The sequence below is a fragment of the Geotrypetes seraphini genome, chromosome 7, assembly GCF_902459505.1.
Source record: "Geotrypetes seraphini chromosome 7, aGeoSer1.1, whole genome shotgun sequence".
Classification (NCBI taxonomy): domain Eukaryota; kingdom Metazoa; phylum Chordata; class Amphibia; order Gymnophiona; family Dermophiidae; genus Geotrypetes; species Geotrypetes seraphini.
Window position 1 is genome coordinate 22,833,652 of NC_047090.1, and position 18,551 is coordinate 22,852,202.

The window sequence follows — 18,551 nt, forward strand, 5'->3', positions numbered from 1 at the left end:
GCACAGCGAACGCTGCGCACAACGAACTTCAGGTCTTGCTTCCCACAACGAACTTTGTTTCACACAACGAAGTCGCCCGAGCTGCATCGCTTAACTGCCCTCTCTCCGCCTGGCTCCCTGTGCAGTGGCGCTACATATTTTAAACCCCCCTGCCGCCGCTGCTGCATATTTTTAAGCCTCTGCCGCCACCGCATATTTTTAAACCTCCCCCCACCGCCACATATTTTTTTAAAAAAGCCACCACTGCTGCAACTTTAATCTCACCCGCTCACTCGAACTGGTGGTCTAGCAAATTTCCCAGCCAGAAGCGCAGACAGAGATCAAGAGCAAGCCTTCTGTGCTACTGCCTGGGCCTGCGCTGATCTCTGAATGGCTGCAGTCAGCTCTTGCGGGACTCACAAGAACTAACTGCAGCCAGCTCTCGCGGGACTCACAAGAACTAACTGCAGCCATTCGGAGATCGGCATGGGCCCACACAGGCGTGCAGATGAATTGCTCATGATCTCTGCGCTTCTGGCCTGTACGCCACTGGCTGGGAAAGATGGGAGGAATTAAAAAAGGTACTGGGGAGTATGTGGGGGGTGATTATAATACACAGCAAGGATCAACAAAACCCCTGTCTCCCCTCCCCTTCACATATATCCCCTCTATATCATGCTAACAGCTCTAACAAGATAAATTTATCTTTTTTTATGTCATCTTAGCATATTTTATGCTACAGAACGAATTATTTTTTTTAACATGTATTGTTATGGGAAAATGCGTTTCACATAACGAACTTTTCGCATAACAAACTTGCTCCTGGAACGAATTAAGTTCGTTGTGTGAGGCACCACTGTATATATATTTTTCAGCTAGAGAACAAACTGATTATCAAGAGAAGCCACTGAGGGTGGGAGTCCTTGCACATGCTCAGTAAGCCTAAAAGCTTACTATTACTAGGGGAGAGTACCAACACACAGGCTCAGTCTGAGGACTTCATCAACACGTGTGACTGCATTCCTTTGCTCTTTACGGAGAACCTGTTACAGGTAAGCAACTTTACTTTCTCCATAGGAGGGGCCTTAAGCAACCTGGGTCAATCAGGCACATCCCAGGATGAATCGGGGAGAGGAAAGCCCGCCATTTTGAAGAGGCAGACCTGCTGACCAGAGGTAAGATACATCCCTCCAACTGGCCTTCATATACAAGGTAAGAGGGGTTGGGGGCGGCAGCAGGAGGGAGGGAGCAGTGGGCATCTCACCCGCTGGCGGGGGGATGTTACTTGGGGGAAGGGGGGGTCAGTGAGAATCTCTTCTGCTGTCTGGTGGGGGGAGTTGCTTGGCTGCTGGAAGGAGTAGGCATATCTCCTGCTGCTGGGGGGGAGGGATCTCTAGATCTAGAAAAGAGCTCCAGCACATAGTCTCCATCAATGACATCACCATGAAGTGAGGTTGCATTCCCCTGTTATAAACAGAGAATCCCCATTACAGGTAAGCAATTCTGCTTGGTTGGGGCAATTATGAATTCAAGTTATGTCAGTTATTGTCCCTGCCTTTTTAAAAATGGAGATGATGTTCCATATAAGCTGAAAGTATAAAGAAACAAGTGGAATTTATCAGTTCAAAAACATTACAATTTTACCTTTTTAAAATCTCTATTAATATATTTCAAACCCAATTTCTTTTTGTAGTATACAGTAACAAATCATGATTTTGTAAAAATAGTGCAATGCATAATATGAAAAACAATTTATAACATAATTGACAGTGGGTTCTATGCCAGAAACTTTAAGTGATTTTTCTAAACATGTTCCAGTCATCTTTTCTAGTATGACAAATCTGATACCGTTACTGTACCAACTGCTGATTGCTACTGTGAATTCTGAGCTTCACTATCTCTTCGTTTTAAGCCCAACAATTCAGTTCTGAGGTCCCCGGGCTTGGGAGGAATTTCAGGCACACTCTACAAAGAAATAAAAAAAATTAGGGATATTGGTTTTCATTATATCAAACATGAGAGATTATGGAGCTCATAATCAAAACTTCTAAAAACCCGCCTAAGTCTGCACTTGGATGACCTAAAAAGGTTGTCCAAGTGCCAATAATCAAACCTATTTTTTGGATGTATCCAGGGACCCAGAGTTGAAAGGGGCATAGTTGGAGGAGTGGTTGGGGCAGGATATGGGCTGACTTAGATGTAGACGTCTTACAGGGATAATTGAATGTTTTACTAGACTTCCTGGACAGAACTTATATGATATAAAAATAGGTCTAAGTGCCCCAAAAGTATCCAAAGTGACAAGACAATCACTGCAGAGAGAAAGTAAAGACCCCTACACACTCACCCAGGGTTCACTAACCCCCCCCCCCTCCCACTCAGATTGGAATAAAAACTTACATCTACAGAACATCAGTACCTAGTATAGGAAAGCCTACACACAGGTCTCAAATAACCTGGGGGTGAGCTAGTGAACCATAGAGAGGAGGACCTAGGCCCATAAGCCACTCTAACCACTACATGTGAGTGGAACATGTGTGCCCACCAAAACCCTACTGTACTGTCATATAGGTGGCACCTGCAGTATAAGGGCTATTGGGGTTGTAGACTGGTAGGTATAGTGGGTTGGGAGGGGGCTCACCATAACCTATAAGGGAGTTCTGGTGAGAACTCCCCCCCTTACGCCCCACCCCTCCACTCTCCTATCACCTCCCCAAACTCCAGTATAATCCTCTCTTACTCTCTCCACTAACAAATTGTACCTAAACGCATATAACTTTCCTTAAACTAAACTACTGTATTTCCCCCTTCTCTCTTTCTGCTATACTCTCCCTGTATTTAATTCTCTCCAAAATCTATAAGTCCAATCACTAAACCTGTTGTATTACTTATATGTCTAGTTACTCTCCACTATGTATGTTCATTTGTAGACCGTTCTGAGCTACTGGGAGGACGGGATAAAAATCCAAATAAATAAATAAATATTTATGTGGCACTCTTTTTGTGAAGTTCACACCAGTGTCCTGTAAGATGCCCCACTGTTCATCACAATGCTGGCCCAAAGGCCTTATTCTGGGCATTTGGGACTTGAAATTTTGGTCGAGAATGTGGTATAAAGACAGATCACCTAGCGGTCTGGACGAACAATAGTCTGGATGTCCAGATAGACAATCCTCAAAAATATATATATTTTAGATGTATTTTTCGAGAATGGACATTTTCCCACTGCCAACTTTGGGCGTCTAGAGCCCTACGTCTGAATTTTTTGTTTTCACTATGTCAAACATGCGAGATTATTAAATGGTAGACTTACTTTTATTTTCCCTTTGAAATGGATCTTGTACTAGCTTTGTACACATCAAGATTAATTCTAAAATTTTCTGAGTAGATATGTTGTTGGTCTTTATTTGCCTTCATGTTTCTAATTGAGGCAAGACTTTAAACTGCCAGGAAAGGCTGACCTGTCATATTGACCAATTGTTCCTTTTCTAGTTAGGAATACATGATTCAATTACTTAAAAACATTAATAGTTAACCACCCACCCCTCCCCCCCCCCCCATTTTTATTTTTTTTAAATCAAGCTCGAGATTTTAGCTGTTAGTTGTCTTATCATAGGGGTCCATACTGTTAAGTATTTTATTTGAGTTTTTTATTTATATACAGTATATAGATCTGTGATTTTTCTATGTGTACTATATGACATTATTCCATACTTAGATGTAATTTAGAAATCATTTTACACCTTGGTAAATCAGCCTTCTATTCTACAATCATAGGGCAACAAAAAAGCAAACAGTCGACAGGACTTGCATATTTTTGATGGTAAGCTTATGGTTAATTAGCTACAAAAAAGAAACACATAGCTATGTAATAGAATAAAAACAGGAAGGTCCGGCCCTTTGCTCAAGAGAGGGAGGACTTTGACCTTCCGTCCGCTGATTATTTTGCTTATAAGCAAAGTCACCATTACCTTAATTCTCTACCCCGTGGCTCCTTAACGACTTCTTGTCAAGAGTTGTTATCCACAGCCTTCACAATTGGTTCTTAGCTTCCTGTTTCCCTTAAATTTCATCATTGTCATCTGAAGGATGAATCCCCTTTGCTTGATCATATTAGATTTCAAGAAGCTTGGGCTTGTGACCTTGCTGTGGACTTAGCTGATGATGTGATTTTACATGCTGTACGCAGATTACCTGCTTATTGTAAATATACTACCTTTTGGGAACAACATTACAAGTTAATCCTTTAAGAGAGCTTATCTCTCCAGATTTCGTGAGTCCGCTGTCTTCGCTGTCAAGCCCCTGAGGCGGGCCTGAGACATATGTTCTGGCCTGCCCCACTATTTGCTCTTTTTGGGATGCTGTATTTCTCTTTGTGGAGCGCATTTGGTCCATTACCATTATACGTTCTCCTGTGTTATTATTTGACAATATACACCATTTCTCCCCCCGGAAACCGGGGGCAGCTGCCTTCCTCAAGTGGACAGTTCTTATTGCCTTAAAATGTATCTTACTTAAATGGCTTGATGGAGAGGCGCCGGATGATTACGCTCCTGATGTGGGAACGTCGGGATGTTCGAGATTTTTCTTCCCTCTCAGGGCGCTTTTTTCAACGTACCTGGGAACTCTTTAGGACTACTATGACTCCAGTGGCTCATAGCTGTTTACTTAATTGCTGATATATTGTTTTACCATTATTCTGCTCCTGTTTGTATACCTTTGTACTTTGTATCCTTGCAGAGAAATTTAGACAATATTTTTCTAGGCATTTAAACTAGAAGGTGGGGGTGGTGTATGTATGAAGGACAATTATAGAGACCACCCCCGGCAAAAGAAAAGATGTGATAGTAGTAAAGGCTGCAACATAAGCAATAACAGCAACTCATTTCTTAGTATTGCAACGGAAAGTGAAACGACACAAAAATCCATACGAAAAAGGAGATTATCGCTGAAAAATAGCTGGAAAGCGATGACCACAAATGCTCGCATTCTAAGCAACAAAGTTCATGATCTGCAAGCCCTGATATTAGAGGCAGATCTAGATATTGTTGCTATCACAGAGACATGGTTCAGTGAATCACATGGATGGGATGCAAACATACCGGGATATAATCTTTTTAGGAAGGACAGAGATGGTCATAAAGGTGGAGGAGTAGCTCTCTATGTAAAGATCAATATCCAAGCGACTGAAATGCAAGGGACCTGGGGAGAGGAAGAAGCGATATGGATTGCTCTGAAAAGAGAAGATGGAACTTCTATCTACGTGGGTGTAGTCTACAGACCTCCGACTCAATCGCAGCAAATTGATAAGGATCTGATTGTGGATATCCAAAAGTTTGGAAGGAAAGAGGAGGTTCTGCTGTTGGGAGATTTCAACCTGCCGGATGCGGACTGGAATGTTCCGTCTGCGAAATCGGAAAGAAGTAGGGAGATTGTGGATGCCTTTCAAGAAGCTCTGCTCAGACAAATGGTGACGGAACCCACAAGGGAAAAAGTGATATTGGATCTGGTCCTCACAAATGGAGAGAGTATCTCTAATGTTCGAGTGGGTGCTCACCTGGGTAGTAGCGATCATCAAACGGTTTGGTTTGATATAACGGCTAAAGTGGAGAGCGGCCGCACGATACTTAAAGTCCTAGATTTCAAACGTTCGGACTTTAATGCAATGGGAAAGTACCTGAACAAAGAGCTGTTAGGATGGGAGGACATAAGAGAAGTGGAAAGACAGTGGTCTAAGCTGAAAGGAGCGATAAAAATGGCTACGGACCTTTATGTGAAGAAAATCAATAAAACAAGAGAAAAAGGAAGCCGATATGGTTCTCCAACCTAGTGGCTGAGAAAATAAAGGCGAAAGAGTTGGCGTTCATGAAATATAAAAAAACCCAAGAAGAGGAGAGCAGAAAGGACTACAGGGTGAAACTGAAAGAAGCCAAGAGAGAGATACGTTTGGCGAAGGCACAGGCAGAAGAACAAATGGCTAAAAATGTAAAAAAGGGAGATAAAAATTTTTTCAGATATATTAGTGAAAGGAGGAAGATAAAAAATGGAATTGCTAGGCTAAAAGATGCTGGGAACAAATATGTGGAGAGTGATGAGGAGAAAGCAAATGTGCTAAACAAATACTTCTGTTCTGTGTTCACAGAAGAAAATCCTGGAGAAGGACCAAGATTGTCTGGCAAAGTTACACGAGAAAATGGAGTAGATTCTGTGCCGTTCACGGAGGAGGGTGTTTATGAGCAACTTGAAAAACTGAAGGTGGACAAAGCGATGGGACCAGACGGGATCCATCCCAGGATACTAAGGGAGCTCAGAGAGGTTCTGGCGAGTCCTATTAAAGACTTGTTCAACAAATCTCTGGAGACGGGAGTGATTCCTGGGGATTGGAGGAGAGCGGATGTGGTCCCTATTCATAAAAGTGGTCACAGGGATGAAGCAGGAAACTACAGGCCGGTGAGCCTCACTTCAGTTGTTGGAAAAATAATGGAAGTGTTGCTGAAAGAAAGGATAGTGTACTTTCTTGAATCTAATGGGTTACAGGATCCGAGGCAACATGGCTTTACAAAAGGTAAATCGTGCCAAACGAACCTGATTGAATTTTTTGATTGGGTGACCAGAGAGCTGGATCGAGGACATATGCTAGATGTAATTTACTTGGATTTCAGCAAAGCCTTTGATACAGTTCCTCATAGGAGGCTGTTGAACAAACTTGAAGGGCTGAAGTTAGGACCCAAAGTGGTGAACTGGGTCAGAAACTGGCTGTCGGACAGACGCCAGAGGGTGGTGGTTAATGGAAGTCGCTCAAAGGAAGGAAAGGTGACTAGTGGAGTCCCTCAGGGTTCGGTGCTGGGGCCAATCCTGTTCAATATGTATGTAAGTGACATTGTTGAAGGGTTAGAAGGAAAAGTGTGCCTTTTTGCAGATGATACCAAGATTTGTAACAGAGTAGACACCGAAGAGGGAGTGGAAAATATGAAAAAGGATCTGCAAAAGTTAGAGGAATGGTCTAATGCCTGGCAACTAAAATTCAATGCAAAGAAATGCAGAGTAATGCATTTGGGGATTAATAATAGGAAGGAACCGTATATGCTGGGAGGAGAGAAGCTGATATGCACGGACGGGGAGAGGGACCTTGGGGTGATAGTGTCCGAAGATCTAAAGGCGAAAAAACAGTGTGACAAGGCAGTGGCTGCTGCCAGAAGGATGCTGGGCTGTATAAAGAGAGGCGTAGTCAGTAGAAGGAAGAAGGTGTTGATGCCCCTGTACAGGTCATTGGTGAGGCCCCACTTGGAGTATTGTGTTCAGTTTTGGAGACCGTATCTGGCGAAAGACGTAAGAAGACTTGAGGCGGTCCAGAGGAGGGCGACGAAAATGATAGGAGGCTTGCGCCAGAAGACGTATGAGGAGAGACTGGAAGCCCTGAATATGTATACCCTAGAGGAAAGGAGAGACAGGGGAGATATGATTCAGATGTTCAAATACTTAAAGGGTATTAACGTAGAACAAAATCTTTTCCAGAGAAAGGAAAATGGTAAAACCAGAGGACATAATTTGAGGTTGAGGGGTGGTAGATTCAGGGGCAATGTTAGGAAATTCTACTTTACGGAGAGGGTAGTGGATGCCTGGAATGCGCTCCCGAGAGAGGTGGTGGAGAGTAAAACTGTGACTGAGTTCAAAGAAGCGTGGGATGAACACAGAAGATTTAGAATCAGAAAATAATATTAAATATTGAACTAGGCCAGTTACTGGGCAGACTTGCACAGTCTGTGTCTGTGTATGGCCGTTTGGTGGAGGATGGGCAGGGGAGGGCTTCAATGGCTGGGAGGGTGTAGATGGGCTGGAGTAAGTCTTAACAGAGATTTCGGCAGTTGGAACCCAAGCATAGTACCGGGTAAAGCTTTGGATTCTCGCCCAGAAATAGCTAAGAAGAAAAAAAAATAAAAAAATAAAAAAATTTTAAATTGAATCAGGTTGGGCAGACTGGATGGACCATTCGGGTCTTTATCCGCCGTCATCTACTATGTTACTATGTTTATTCTGGATTATTACTAGAAGGAGGACCAGGGATGGAGGGGGGAGAGACAGTTTGGGGGGTTGGGTATCTGGGTCTGATGTTGTGGGTTATTAGATATAGTTTGAGCTTGCCTTGCCTTTCTCGCATTTGTTCTATACAGTTGTATTCTTGTTGAGCTCAATAAAATATATTTGACTATAGAATAAAAACAAATACAACTAACGAAAGAGGTATTTAAATGTGAACTACATATTATTTTATTTATTGTCATACTTCAGCACAACATTTGAAGTAAGCTACAAAAAAATCCCATAATGTTATACATCACCTTAGGAAGCTTAGTAACCTCTCAGCTGGATTACTGCAATGTGCTTCTCACTGGTCTTCCGCTAAGCCATATCTCTCCCCTTCAATCTGTTCAAACACTGCTGCACACCTCGTATTCCGCCAGGGTCATTATACCCACATTACTCCTCTCCTGAGGTTGTTTCACTGGCTCCCTGTCTGAATCTGCAAACAATTCAAATTCTTCTTACTGACCTTCAACTGTACTCACTCTGCAGCTCCTCAGTAACCCTTACCCCCAAGGAAACTCTGTTCATCAGACAAGTCCCTCCTGTTGGTACCCTTATCCTTCTACCTTGCTGTGCTGAATGCCTGGAACCTGCCTGGCTCATTATGTCAGGCTCTGTCGCTGGCAGTATCCAAATCCAGACTGAACGCCCAATTATTTGAAGCTGCGTTTTAAATCCTAACCCTACTGAAATATTTGTCTGTCATCCCCTCAATAGTCCCCTACCACCAGCCCCCTCTTAATTCCCTTCATGAGCACTAAGCTCAGACTCCCCTTTATCATACATGATTTCACCTCATCAGCCCCCCCCTCTAATTCCCTACATGAGCACTATGTTCTGACTCCCCTTTTGTGTCTGTTATAATTAGTCTCTGCTCAGAAGGGCTTACAATCTCATGTATGTACAATATGCAGTGCTATAGAAATAATAAATTGTTCACAAATAATATGCATGGCAGTAGTGTAAATTGTCAGGGTTCTATGCTATTCATAATACAATATTTAATACTTACAAGATCAGGTTTGTAATAGTTGTGCACAACTTGTGCTCCTGCAAACATAGCTAGAGCACTTGCAGTTAACATTTTCAAATACATTGGCCAAGATACCCCAGCAGGCATTGTGACGAAATTCTGACACTGATTATGCTGTCCTGTATTCCAGAAGAAAGAAAAAGCATGGTACTTAATCACCCAACTCACAAAAGTGTCTTTCAAAATGGCCTTATGCAGACATCTTTACTGTTACTGAGATTTCTATTTAAAAAATCCCATAAATGTGGGTACATGTGAACAATACTATAGAAGAATTATAAAGACAAGTCTCTTGACGAAGATCTGCAACAGTGTGGATACCCGAGAGCAGACAAAGGCCTAGATTCTAAAAAAAAAAAAAAAAAAAAAAACGTTAAAATTTAAAAAAAGCGAGTTATTCTTCAAAAAACGTTCATGTAAATGAGGTTGGCAGAGAGTAGCGAAGACTCGCTAAATTTGAATAAGCTTATTGCATCCAATCCCGCAGGAACCCCGCGACCCTAGGGAGTCACCAAGTGTGGCTGCATTAGCCTCTCCAAGAAGAAAATGTAGCTGCTTACCTGTAATTGGGGTTCTCCATAGATAGCAGGATATTGCAGATACCTTTTCCAAGTTTATTAGTTATTTACATACTGCCTATCTACATTCAGATACTCAAGCATTTTTCCCTCTCTGACCCGGTAGGCTCATAATCTACCTAACATACCTGGGGCAATGGAGGGATAAGTGACTTGCCAAGGGTCACAAGGAGCAGTGCTGAGCTTGAACCCACAACTTCAGGGTGCTGAGACAGTAGCTCTAACCAGTAGGCCATTCCCTCCCACTGTCCCCTCAATGTAACTTATTGAAGAAAAAAAAAAAGGAAGAGGGGAAGAAGAGATTTCCATCAGAAACAAATTTTCAACTTCTGTCTACAAGCTTATTCCTTCACTGTACTTTGACTGACCGTTTTCGCTTGGTGTGGACTGAGATATGACATACGTTGATGGCAGCTGGGTGGGAAGGCTGCTTGATTTCAACTGGTTGAAAAAATTTTTTGCAAAAGGTTTGAGAGGGTCATTTCACCTGATCAGCCAGCGAAAACCAACTGTGCAATGCCTTTCTTCCTGGTGTCCATCTGCTTGAGGTTAAAAGGTTACAACTGGTGCAGAACACGGCAGTTAAACTGCTCTTGGGGAGGGGAGAGCCGATCATGATCACTGGACTAGGCTACCCTGCTTTTAAAAGCCGAGTACTGGATCACAATTGTGAAGAAGATAAAGTTTAAATTGTGTCTTATTCATAGCATTCAGGCAAATGGTCTTCCTTTCTTTTAGCCTTGCCTTCTTCATTCTTACATCCTGGGAAAGATTCTTTGTTCCTTTCAACAGAACCCTTTTTGGTCCCTATTTCAAGACAGATTCATCTTACCATTACTCATCATTCCAGCAGGACTCCCTTATACTTCTCTATCTTATTGTTATTATGGCATTCTTTTCTATTACTATATTTTTAATGTACACCAAATACATTTCTGCTATGTTATATATCAACATTAATAAACTTGGTGTCTGCATTGTTCTGCTGTCCACAGAAAACCCATTACAGCTAAAAGTGTAACAAACAATTTCATTAGGGACCTTGCGAATTTTAATGTTTCCTATTTCCCAATTCTCACCTCTATTAATAAGTCTAACCCCCCTCTTCTACAAAACCACGCTGGCATTTTTTAGCGCAGAGAGAGCACAGAGAGCCGGGCTGTATGGCCCACGCTGCTCCCGATGCTCATTGAGTTCCTCTGAGCGTCGGGAGCAGCGCGGGCCATTCAGCCCGGCTCCCCGCACTAGAAACTGCTAGCGCAGTTTTGTAGAAGAGGGGGGTAAGTAATTTTAAACACTGAAGAGCAAATTCTCAAAACTAAACTCTACTTTTAACGTACTCGCTAAATTGGTTCCAGACGATTTAGCGTGCATGTATTTTAGCGGTGGATTATCAAAACGGCTTACTGAGATCTTTTCCAGCAGTCTCCGAAACTGTCATGCCTATGTAGTACAACAAGTCATTAATATTAAAACGATCACTCCAAGTGATTCTCTATAATTGCAGAGTGATTCTCTAACCTCGTTATGCAGCCAAAATTTGCAGACGGGTCTGAGCTGTCGTTGCCTTACTTTCTGATTGGTGCCTCAGCTGGACAGCTCAGAGCTCCACCCCCCCACGCAAATTAAAAATAAAATAAACCCCAAATTGAAGATCGGCAGGAGAGATGCCTATTCTCTCCTGCTATGTTGCACAATCATCCAACACTAACCCCCTCCCCCCAGTAGCAGGAGAGATGCTCACTCCCACCGCCAAGCAACCCCCCCCCCACACTCCCCCCCCATTACAGTTATTTTTATTTGATATACCACAATTATTAACAGGAAATGTTAAACCAAGTGGTTTACAATAATATAAACAGGGATTAAAAACTAGTGAAAATAAATAACAATAAGACTAACAGGGCAATAAGAGCATAACAGGGAAACAAACGAATTGACATGGGAGGGAAAGGTTACAATGCAATAAGGGAAAGAAAGGGAAACATTGAAAGATAAAAGGAATGGAAAAGATGAAAGTATTTGTGTTAACCTTAGAAAAGGTTAGTCTATAACAGTGGTCTCAAACTCAAACCCTCTGCAGGGCCACATTTTGGATTTGTAGGTATTTGGAGGGCCGCAGAAAAAAATAGTTAATATCTTATTAAAGAAATCACAATTGTGCATGAAGTAAAACTCTATAGTTTATAAATCTCCCCCCCACCAAGGCCTGCATGTTCCCCCTTCTTTGCAGTGTCCTCCAGCCTCCCCCCTGGCCTCCCAGTTTCAGCTAATTACCACAGGCTGCAGAGAGGATCGCCGGTGCTGTAGCATTCCTTGCAGGCTTCCATTGGCCTCTTCAGCACGTTCTCTCTGCCGCGGTCCTGCCCCTCCTCTGATATCAGGGGCAGGATGGCAGCAGAGGGAACGTGCTGCTGAGGATGATGGAAGCCTGCAAGGAATGCTACAGCTCCGGCGATCCTCTCTGCAGGTTGTGGTAATTAGCTGAAACTAAGACTGGGAGGCCAGGGGGGAGGCTGAAGGACACTGCAAAGAAGGGGGAACATGCAGGCCTTGGGGGGGGGGGGAGATTTATAAACTATAGAGTTTTACCTCATGCAAAATTGTGATTTCTTTAATAAGATATTAACAAATCTATCTGCAGGCTGTGGTAATTAACTGAAGATAAGAGCAGGAAGCCGGAGGATGCTGCAAAGAGCGGGCAGCACTAGTACAGACCGTGGGCCGCAAAAGAGTACCTTGCGGGCCGCATGTGGCCCCCGGGCCATGAGTTTGAGACCATTAGTCTATAAGGAAGATGCATCAAATGCCTTTGTGAAGTAATAGACTTTCAACTGTGACAAAGTTCTTAAGGGATTTTTCTGACCTTAAGGGGCTCATAATCGAAACTTAAATACATCTTAAAACCCACCCAATTCAGCACTTGGACAATCTAAAAGTCAAGTCATCCAACTGCCAATAATCAAAACAGCTTTTTGGACATACCCTGGAACATTTTAGGCCTCTGAATGCCGCTGTGCACCCAGAGATGAAAGGGGTGTTTTTAGAAGAGTGGTTAGGGCGGGATGTGGGCCGGCCTAGACGTAGTCATCCTGCAGGGATAATCGAATGTTTGATAGGACTTATACATTGTGAGTTAAACGATGTAAATACAGGTATAAGTGCCCAAAAGGCATCCAAAGTGACCAGGTAACCACTGCAAAGACAAAGTAAAAAGCCACACACGCTCCCCCACTGTTCAGACCCCTCACACCCCTACAAAGGGTAGCAACATTCCATGCTACTGATCCAAGGCAAGCAGTGGCTTGCTTCATGTCTTTCTCAATAACAGACTATGGACTTTTCTTCCAGGAAATTGTCCAAACCCTTCTTAAAACCAGCTACGCTATCTGCTCTTACCACCATCTCTGGCAACACGTTCCAAAGCTTAACTATTCTCTGAGTGGAAAAAATATTTCCTCCTATTGGTTTTAAAAGTACTTCCCTGTAACTTCGAGTGTTCCCTTGTCTCCACTTGTACCCATTCTACTCCACTCAGGATTTCGTAGATTTCAATCATATCTCCTCTCAGCCGTCTCTTTTCCAAGCTGAAGAGCCCTAACCTTTTTAGTCTTTCCTCATATGAGGAGTTCCATCCCCTTTATCATTTTGGTCGCTCTTCTTTGAACCTTTACTAGTGCCGCTATATCAATACAGAGGCATTATAACATTTAGTCTTGTTGACCATCCCTTTTTTTAATAATTCCTAGCTTTTTTGGCCGCTGCCGCACATTAGGCAGAAGGTTTCATCGTGTTGTCTACAATGACACCCAGATCCTTTTCTTGGGTGCTAACCCCCAAGGTGGACCCTAGCATCCAGTAACTGTGATTTGGGTTATTCTTCCCAATGTGCATTACAGTACTTTCCACTTGTCCACATTGGGTTTCCAAGTGGCAGATGAAATTTAGTCTTCCAATTTTCTAAAGTCTGCCTGCAATTTTTCACAATCTGCATGCGTTTTAACAACTTTGAACAGTTTAGTGTCATCTGCAAATTTAATCACCTCACTCGTTGTTCCAATTTCCAGATCATTTATAAATAAGTTAAATAGCAACAGTCCTAGTACAGATCGCTGTGGCACTCCACTGTTTACTCTCCTCTACTGAGAAAAATGACCATTTAACCCTACCCTCTGTTTTCTATCTGATAACCAATTTCTAATCCACAACTGAACTTTGCCACCCATCCTATGACTCTTTAATCTTCTCAGGAGCCTCTCATGAGGAACTTTGTCAAAAGCTTTCTGAAAATGTAGATACACTACAGCAACCGGCTCACTTTTATCCGCATGTTTGTTCACATCTTCAAAGAAGTCAAGCAAATTGGTGAGGCAAGATCTCCCTCGCTTGAACCCATGCTGACTTTGTCTCATTAAATCATGTTTGTCTACATGTTCCACAATTTTATTTTTTATAACTGTTTCCACATACAGACCTGTCTCCAGAACATCAGCACCTAGTATAGGAAAGCATAGTAGAGCAGCACACAGGTCTCTTAAATAGCCTGGGGGTGTGGGTTAGTGAACCATAGAGAAGAGGACCCAGGCCCATAAGCCACTCTAACCACTACATTTATGGCAGAACATGTGCACCCACCAAAAAAAACCCAAACTCTACTGTATTGTATATAGGTGCTACCTGCAGCCATAAGGGCTGTAGACAGGTGGGTAATAGTGAGTTTTGGGGGGGGCTCACCATAACCTATAAGAGAGTTCTGGTGAGATGTTTATGTGACACTCTTTTTGTGACGTTCACAACAGTGCCCCATAAGGTGCCCCACTGCTCTGTTGCCATATCTGGGTGACCATTCCATTACAAGTTTGGCCCCTCCCATGTCCAAATGGTCTTGTTCTGGGCAGCTGGGACTTGGACAAATTTTTGGTTGAGAATGTGGTATAAAGATAGATGCAGTGGCAGTCTGGATGATCAAACACCTGGACGTACAGACAGATGATTTTTGAAAAATGTAATAGCTTAGACGCACTTTTTGAAAATGGACATTTTACCAGTGCTGACTTTGGGTGACTAGTGCCCTATGTCCAAATCAGACATTTCTTTTAATTATGGCCCTCTAAGTACAGTAGTAGGAATTCCACAGAGTAGGAGCCATAACTAAGAAACTAGAGTCCTGGTTGATTTTGAGAAACATCTGTCAAAAAGACAGCACAGGTAATAACTGTTGGTGAAAGAAATGGATAGGCGAATAGGGGGGGTCAGAAGACTGAATCTGGAAGGTGAGAACATTATATTTGTATGGTATTCTGTAAGCTATTGGGAGCATGTGTTCAGATTTGAACAGGGGAGTAATATGATCATATTTTGAGCGGCGATAAGAGATAAAGAACAGTGTTTTGTACAAGCTGAAGGCGACGGAGTTGATAGTGGGGAAGTCTAACTAAGAGAGAATTACAGTAATCCACCTTAGAGAAGAGGATCCAAAGAGAGACTTAGGAGTGACCGAACAGAACAAAGCTGATGAATTTTGAAGAATGAAGAAGAGACAACATTAGAGATGTGTGAATGAAATGAGAGTGAATTATCTAAGGTAACTCCAAGGATCTTAATAGATGAATACGACAGAGCAATACCATTCAAAGTGAAGCACGGGAGTTTTGACGAACATTTAATAGAGGAAAAAATCTAGAAGGAAAAATCATAGCAGGAGTTTTCCAGCAGTGGGAGAGATGCCCACTCCCTCCCGCCGCCAAGCAACACCCCCCAACCCCCATCAGCGGGAGAGATGCCCACTCCCTCCCACTGCCCCACAACCCTCCCCCCCCCGACCTCCTCCCCCTGTTAAGGATGGCTGGCCTGAGGGGTGTCTACTCCCTCCAGCCACCAGGCCCACCTCTTCAAAATGGCAGGCCTTCCCCTCCCTGGGGATGGGCCTAAGGCTCTGATTGGCCCAGGTTGTTTAAGGCCCTTCATCTTCATTGCTAGGCCCATAAGCCAATAGTGGCCCTCCGAGACCTCTGGTATGGCCCACAGAGCCTGCAGAATCTGGCACTCTTTTACCCTTTTTTTTTCTAGCACTGTACTCTTCAGAATGAAGGCAACAGGAGTGAAGTAAGGCAGTGGCCTTAGGCAGCCCCAGAAGCTTTCCCTTTGCTACAGCTTCTTGGGCCACCAAAGTTAGCGTGTTTTTCAGGCTTTCAGAATATCCCTAATGAATATGCAAGAGAAAGATTTGCATACCTTTCACCTCCCTTATATGCAACTCCCCATGCATACTCGTATTCATTTGGGTTATCCTCACAACCCAATTTGCTAGTGGTCCCCAGGACAGGTTCAAGAACCACTGCCCTAGAGGATGATACAGACAGATGTTTAAGACTACTCTAAACAACTTGGGCCAATCAAGATTCTTTATTTTTTATATACCGTCTATAAAAATACATGTGGACGATGTACATTCTAAAAAAAATTATAAAAACAATTAAAGGAGGCAAATAAAACGGTAGTTTATCAAATGTTAAAAATACTGGACAAATTTAAATTAACATACATGAGACGAAAGGATAGTAGGAGAGGGAGAGGTTATTTAAAATACATCTAAGTAAAATTTAAAAAAAAGGACGGTAAATGGGGAGTGGTAAAAACAATAGGAGGGGATCACTTAAGAAGAAGTGTTAGATATTTCAAAACTACATATGAATCAGGAAGTTAAAAAGTGGAGGCCCCTTCCCAGTTTATCCCAAAATGCACCGGGGAGGGGAAGGCCCATTTTGGACGACGCAGGCCAGCTAGGAGGAAGGAATAGAGGTCTGCACAGGAACGGGTATTGTGGGATTTCCCCCCTTAACCCACAGGACTTCCACAGGGACCCCCCTCTGGCCCATGGGACTCCCACGGGGATGGAAGGCTTTGGAAGCAGGGTTCGTCCATATAATATAATGGACATGTCAGCCTTAGTAAAAGAGGGGGTTTATAAGTTAATTACCTGAATAGAAAACAAAAAAAGGGTTCCACCAGAGATTCCACAAGGAAAACAGCAGCGCAAACACAAAAGAAACTGTGGAATTGATGATCCTGTCAGAAGTAATTGCTTTTTATGGGGGCAGGCGAGGATGTAGGTAATTCCTTGCGGGAATGGGTGTGGATGGAGAGGATCCTGATGGGGATGGGTGGGAACAGAGAGGATCCTGACAGGGACGGGCAGGGATGGGTGGGATTTCTGTCCCCATGCAACTCTCTAGGAAGGAATCCGTGTCCCTCAGGTCTTCTACTTAGACGTAAGGGGGAGGGGACGTCAGAAGCATTGTATGGCGGGGGGGTCACTTGGCAGTAGGACAGAGTAAGCATCTCTCCCGCTGCAAGGGAGGGGGGGCACATGGCAGGCATTTCTTGGCAGAGGGACAGAGTGGGTATCTCTCCCACTGCAGGGGATACGTGCAGCCATGTGGCAGCGGGAGAGAATTGGTGTCTCTCCCACTGCTGGGAGGAGGGGGGGTTGTTGGTTGGCAGTGGGAGAAATTGAACATTTCACGCACTGTTGTGTTTGGGGCTTTTTTTTTGTTTGTTTACATGTTTTCTGTGATGGGACAGGCAAATTTAGCAAATCTTTGCTGCTGTCCGCTGACCTCGTTTGCATGTGTAATTTTTGAAGATGTCTCACTTTTTTTCAATTCGCTATCAAAACAGCTGCATTAGCAGACCGTCGCTTTTGGAGGTTGTTTTTTTTAGGTTTGTTTTTTGGGTTGTTTTTTTTTTGCGAATCCTGGCTACTCTTAGTAGAAGTATAAATCCTTCCTCACCCTGAGACACCATTCCTGCGATCCATTTCACCTCATAGATGTTATCATACTTAATTCCAACTTTATTCAAATAAAAATCTGGAAGACGTATCTGAATAAGTCCAAAAGGAAGATGCATGGTGGTAACCCAACTCCCCAGTCCTTTTCAAACGTTAACCTTGTGTGTATCCGCCACCCTCACTCCTCAATCCCCATCCTGAGCTTTGCTCTAATTAAAAACAATCCCCCGTTATTTTACAGAACCTTTACAAACGCAATCTAACGAATGAACAGCCTAGTTGTATTATTTTGATTTACTGCATTAATTCACTGCATACCTAACCTTTTCGTCTCCTCCCCTTCCGCATGTAAGGTCGGGCGCTTAAGGCTTGAGCCGTGAAGCGAGCTCTTTTGACGTCATCGTCAGCACAGGATGCGGAAGCTCTACCTCCGGTTGCCTGTTTTGTGACCAGCTCTAGTAGCAAGCCTGCTGGTGGCTAGGGTTAAGAGGGTCGTTTAGTGTATAAGAAAGAAAGAAAAAAAAATACCAACTAAAAAAAATTAAACAGTAAATTATTGCTCCTTAGGTTAGCGGTAGCAGCGCTGTGATATGGAGGCCGAGAACTCCGGCGGGTAAGTCTTAAAAACAGGAGGCAGGCTCGACCACGACTCCAAACGGTCTTGCTGAGAAAGTGCGCATGCGCTGTTATCCGTCTATATAGAGAGAGACCCAGGGAGGGGGGAGGGCATGCGCCGATCCGTCTTTAAACGGAAGTGGGGGTGCGCCGTTTCTCCACAGGGATGCAAATGCGGTTTATTGGAACCAGAAAATTTCGTGCCGCGCAGTTTGGAAATGTAAGAATTTAATGCTGCAGTTTGAAAGAAATGATCATAGGCTTATAAACACTCAGACCAAAGGTCCAGCTAGCTCAGCATCCTGCATCCTTTACTGGCCAACCAGATCACAAGTACCGGGCAGAATCCCCAACAGCAGCAAGACTGGATGCTACTGATTCGCAGGGATAAGAAATCTATTAGCTTATTTTATTTATTCACTTTTCTATACTGTTTGCCCAGGTAGCTCAGAACGGTTTACATGAATTT

General features: G+C 43.3%; 1 protein-coding gene across 1 annotated transcript; it reads right to left on the bottom strand.

Moving 5' to 3' along the window:
- Nucleotides 1-1,574: 1,574 nt before the first annotated feature.
- C7H12orf73 (chromosome 7 C12orf73 homolog) lies at nt 1,575-18,157 on the bottom strand. The gene is made up of 3 exons (XM_033952849.1): nt 17,791-18,157; nt 9,077-9,216; nt 1,575-1,944 (listed from the first exon to the last, which is right to left on the bottom strand). Exons 1-3 carry the CDS (start codon nt 17,813-17,815, stop codon nt 1,852-1,854), a joined length of 258 nt encoding a protein of 85 aa, XP_033808740.1. The 5' UTR covers nt 17,816-18,157; the 3' UTR covers nt 1,575-1,851.
- Between the last annotated feature and the right edge of the window lie 394 nt (nt 18,158-18,551).